This window comes from Trachymyrmex septentrionalis, unplaced genomic scaffold (genome assembly GCF_001594115.1).
Source record: "Trachymyrmex septentrionalis isolate Tsep2-gDNA-1 unplaced genomic scaffold, Tsep1.0 scaffold91, whole genome shotgun sequence".
Taxonomy (NCBI): Eukaryota; Metazoa; Arthropoda; class Insecta; order Hymenoptera; family Formicidae; genus Trachymyrmex; species Trachymyrmex septentrionalis.
Window position 1 is genome coordinate 171,934 of NW_017306102.1, and position 4,918 is coordinate 176,851.

The following is a 4,918-nucleotide window of genomic DNA, read 5'->3' on the forward strand; positions in this document are numbered from 1 at the left end:
TTATCGAAGAAAAACTGTAAAATATGGCGTATTTTCTCTTTGTTGGTGTCCATCTTTGACACGCGCTCAAACAATACTGACTCAAGCAATCACAAAACTGTCTGAGAAGTTTTTTTAGTACGAAATCTTATCTTTCTAACGCCATTTGGCGTAACCCGATCGCACTTATACAACGCGAGATACAGATTACTAAAGCCATCTATTGGAAAAATAATAGATTTCTTTTTACTACACTTTATATATATATATATATATACAGGATGTCGCAAAAGTTTTTGCCAATCACTTTTGTGTAGATAGAGCGGATCAAACTGAGTCGAAAAGTCCTCTACTATTTTGCAATTTTCGCAATAGTTAACAAGATATTAATTACTAAAAATTGCCAAATATTGGTCTTAAATAATTTTTTACTCGAATGCTATTATATCAACTTTATAGAAAAGCTGCGAGAGACAAAAATCATTTTTTTCTCATAAAGTTCTGAGATTTTTTATCAACTTTTTAATATTGCATTTTCTTATTTTTACCGACATGAAAAGATACGGTATTAAAAAATTCTAAACAAATTCTGAAAAAATACTTAGAACTTTATGAGAAGAAAATAAATGATTTTTGTCTCTTGCAGTTTTTCTGTAAAGTTGATAGTAAAAAATTATTCAAGATCGATATTTGGTAATTTTTAATAATTAATATCTTGTTAACTATTGCGAAAATTGCAAAATGGTAGAGGACTCTTCGACTCAGTTTAGTCTGCTGTATCTGCTACACAAAAGCGATTGGCAAAAACTTTCGGGACACTCTGTATATGTCAAATAAGATGTCTTACAATGACTATGAATTCATAACTTACATAATAAAAAGATAGTCTTAAGTCTATGCTTATTTTGAACACGATGTTTATGAATCATGTCAAGACTATTTAAGATGTTTTGGAATAACATCGTCTTCGATAAGTGCTAACTTGAGATTTTATTTAAGTATTGTCTTATTTTTTGACTATGAATCTAAAGGACATCTTAAGACCGTACTTAAGACATTCTTAAATATAAAAACGGACTATGAATACCGGCCATAGACCATTTTATTTCAAGATCATTTAAGCAATGTCTTAAGATTTCTGACTAATCGCGGCGGCTATGTTGGAATCGTGACGTTGGAAGCGAGGAATGACACATTAATTTATGTTACATGCCATTTGTAAGTAAAGACAATTTGGATAAATCTAATTGACGAAATCACTTTAAAACACTTGTAAAAATCGATGAAAACTGTCCTTTCCTTTCTTGATAATCAGTAAATTAGTATCTATAAATCAGTATCAATAAATCTGTATCTTTTTTTCGTATAAAAATGGAATAATTCGTTAATATGCATCATATCAAATAGCTGTGTGAAGCATTCGATAGCATTTTTCTACGAATTTAAAAAAAAAGAGGTTACCCTACGATTATTAGGAGCTCGGATAACAATTTTTTTTTTTTAATCACTGTGGCTAATTTTTAAAATTAAGAGTTTGGCATCAATTTGTCAAGAAAGAATATTATAGAATTTGTTGTTAAAAAATTCTCAAATTTTTTGCTATATATACCGAAAAAGTTTGTTTAAAACCATTGAAAAGTTAAGAAACGCGAGAGAGGCAGCGCGGCGGGCGGAGTAGAGGAAACTGGCGATCGAATGGAGAAGATCGGGTTGCTCGGCGACTCGCGCGTATCTGATTTTATGCGTTTACTAAATTTCCATTTTCTCAGCAATAAATATATTGACGTAGAAATATAATTTTTTTTTAAATCTGGGATAACTCGACGAGATATAAACAAATAGTTTAACCAAATGTTTCGCAAAGTAATTGTAATCATGAAATTTTTGGTTCTTCTTTTCTTGAATTTTTATTTTTTCGGTTTATTACTAAAAAATCACGTTTGAGTATGGAACGCATATCTCATTAACAAATTTAAGTCATACGAACTATGTTTCTTTATTTAATATGTTGTAAATAGTGTGCAATTGGACAATTAAATGTACGGAATTATTGGTACAAAATTTCTGTGAATTTAATTGCAGTTGCAAATATGACCATATGTAAACAAATAATTAATAAGTAATTTGCCAAGCGTAACTGTTGAAGAAAGATAGTTGCAAAATATATTTTCCGTACAACACTAATTTACTTTTATATTTGCGAAAATTAGTTATATCTTCAACAGTTACGCCACAAGTTATTCCAATAGAAACATTGCATTTGAGAAGTATAATTTTACGAAATGTGTTATCTTTTGTGATTAGGTTGTGATTATGAATTTCGACATGAAGTGCGTTTTCTCGTGAAAAAATTTCGCTGAAATTATTCCATGCTTGAAACATTTCAGCAAAATTGTTGATTAAAAATTTTTTCGTATTACAAATCAAGATATCATATAATCAAGACTACCATAATCAAGACACCTTATAAAGCAAAGAACTGGAAAGGATACGGGCAGTAGAAGTCAAGCGCAGAAGACGTCGCGCAAATAATATATCTATGAAGTGTGAAACTTGACTGACCAAAAAATGTCGAGAATCGGTTTTTGAATAATTCATAATAATGTTTGCGATATAGTTTGTGATCAGGATGAGCGTCCTTATTTTCGGGATATTTAATTATAATCTTAAGATTTTTGATAAATTAGTTTTTTTCATATTTTCTATTTCGATATTCCATTATTTCCTTTTTTTGTTTTTCTTTTTTCTTTTTCTTTCACTCTTTTTGAGTTTAATTCTGGCATTAAAATTCTCGAGGTAGGGGAGCTCACCATGACAGGATAATTTTTATTTACAGTTTATGTATGTTAGTTTGTGTTGTCTCTGAGGAAGGCTCAAAGGTGAGCCGAAATATGTAAACGCGTTTTAATGAATAAAAAAGTTTCACACTTCATAGATATATTATTTGCGCGACGTCTTCTGCGCTTGACTCCTACTGCCCATATCCTTTCCAGTTACATCCTTTCTTTGAAAATTTTTTGAAATTTCATTGAAAGTGAATTTTTTCGCTGAAATACTGAAAAATCGCTGAAATTAAACTGTAATTTTTCTGAATTTCGATAACAATATTTCGGAAATTTTTTTCAAAATTTCTCTGAAATTTTACTAAAATTTTGCTAAAAATAAATTTTTCAGTTCATAAATCCTGTTCATAAATCCTCGAAGTATTTCGTATTTTTTCACACGCAGCGATTTTAATACGATTTTATACGCTCGTGTATGATACTCCTGTTATTACTGTAAAAGTATTCCGAAATCGTATGAAAATACGAAATACTCCGAGAAGTTTTGAACGTCTTCGACAATTCATGTGACGTCAATGCGAAGCATGCATCGATGTGAAAAAAAATGAGTTCCAACAATTTCTGTAATGAAAATATATAAGTATAAAAAAAAAATGTTTATAAATAGGAACTTAAAAAGAAAGATTTTCGAACCCATGTTTATATGACTTTTTTCATCCTTACAATGAGTGGAATATACTCTTAAAGTTTGACCAACTATTTCTGAAACACTCTGTACACACACACACACACACACACACACACATGTCAAGTAAAATGTCCTATAATGATGAAACTATGAATTCGTAACTAAGAAGATAGTCTTAAGTCTATGCTTATTTTGAACAAGATCTGTTTATGAATCATGTCAAGATCGTTCAAAACGTTTTGAAATAAGATCGTCTTCGATAAGTTTTAACTTGAGATTTTATTCAAGCACCGTCTTATTTTTCGACTATGAATCTAGAAGATATCTTAAGATCGTATTTAAGACGGTCTTGAATATGAGAACTACGAATACCGCCCATAGATCTTTATGCAAAAATTTAGCAATTTTGTCCTTTTTAAACTCTAAATTTTCCTGGGCTATGCTGAAAGAAATAATGTTTAAGCGTCAGATTTTGAGAACATAATTAATAAAAAAGATTTTATTTCTATAATTAATAAAAAATTCTTTATTAATAGTATAATAGAATATATAATAACTTAATTATATGGTAATAAATCCATGTTTTTTATTTTATAGCAGTGGCATCTGCAATGGCGTCGCTATATGGGTGGATTGGCAATTAGATTCAGATTTGTCAGTATCTTGTGGTCCGATTGAAGAAATAGTACCTAGCAAACGTGTGTCCTGGGATCCATATACGAGACAAGGAGTGCATCTATTTCGTACAGTATCCAATGTTACGAAAAAAAGTACACTTTCGTGGTCATTTACTTTTCTTCCACAAAATGGAGAAGTAGAATTTAAGTTCGATATAGTAACGAATGATTGATTGTATTAATAAACATTTGTTTGATTGTATTTATTCAATATTCGTAAAATAGTAAAATGTTTAATCTTTCTTTTTTTTGCTATATTAAGGGAAGCTTGAAAGATTAAACAATAAAAACTAAAATTTTACAAAAACACACACCTCGCCGATCAACTTAACCTTGACATATGTTGTGAAGGTTATAACTCTGAGTAACTTTCAACAGGTTAGCCATCGCTCGTTATTCGTTAAAAAAAAGTTATTAACAATCTCAAAGTTTGTAATTATTTCCCCCGTTTTGCATGGAAAGTCGGATAACTCTAAGCAGAAGGGAGATACGAACTAGGGGCGTATAACTTTTTATATGAAACGAATTCCACCTCACTTGCTCCCTGCCTAGGGGCGTATGATTTTATGCGAACCGAAGGCTACTTTATCTTCGATTTTTATCGCATATTCTATTCTCCTTTCAATTTTTTTAGCTATCAAAAGAGTCTAAAAAATCTGACAGTATATGGGCAGCCATGGGACGACAAAACAAACTCCCTCCACGTCTTCCTCCGGCGCCGTGGGCGTGTTCTAGACGGATCAGTCTGGAAAAAGGGCGCACTCTGATTGGTCGAGGAGTGAAGGGTGGGA

General features: G+C 31.0%; 1 protein-coding gene across 2 annotated transcripts in view; it reads left to right on the plus strand.

The window, feature by feature from the left end:
• Positions 1-4,356, plus strand: part of LOC108756040 (protein arginine N-methyltransferase 7) — a 29,667-nt gene extending 25,311 nt beyond the window's left edge. Inside the window, exon 10 of one of the 2 annotated variants that reach the window (XM_018499586.1) lies at positions 4,048-4,300. In XM_018499586.1, the coding sequence (XP_018355088.1) occupies positions 4,048-4,300 (253 nt within the window). Of the gene's footprint in view, positions 1-4,047 lie in introns of both variants that reach the window. The other variant, XM_018499587.1, reaches the window with a different exon arrangement.
• The last annotated feature ends 562 nt before the right edge of the window (positions 4,357-4,918 follow it).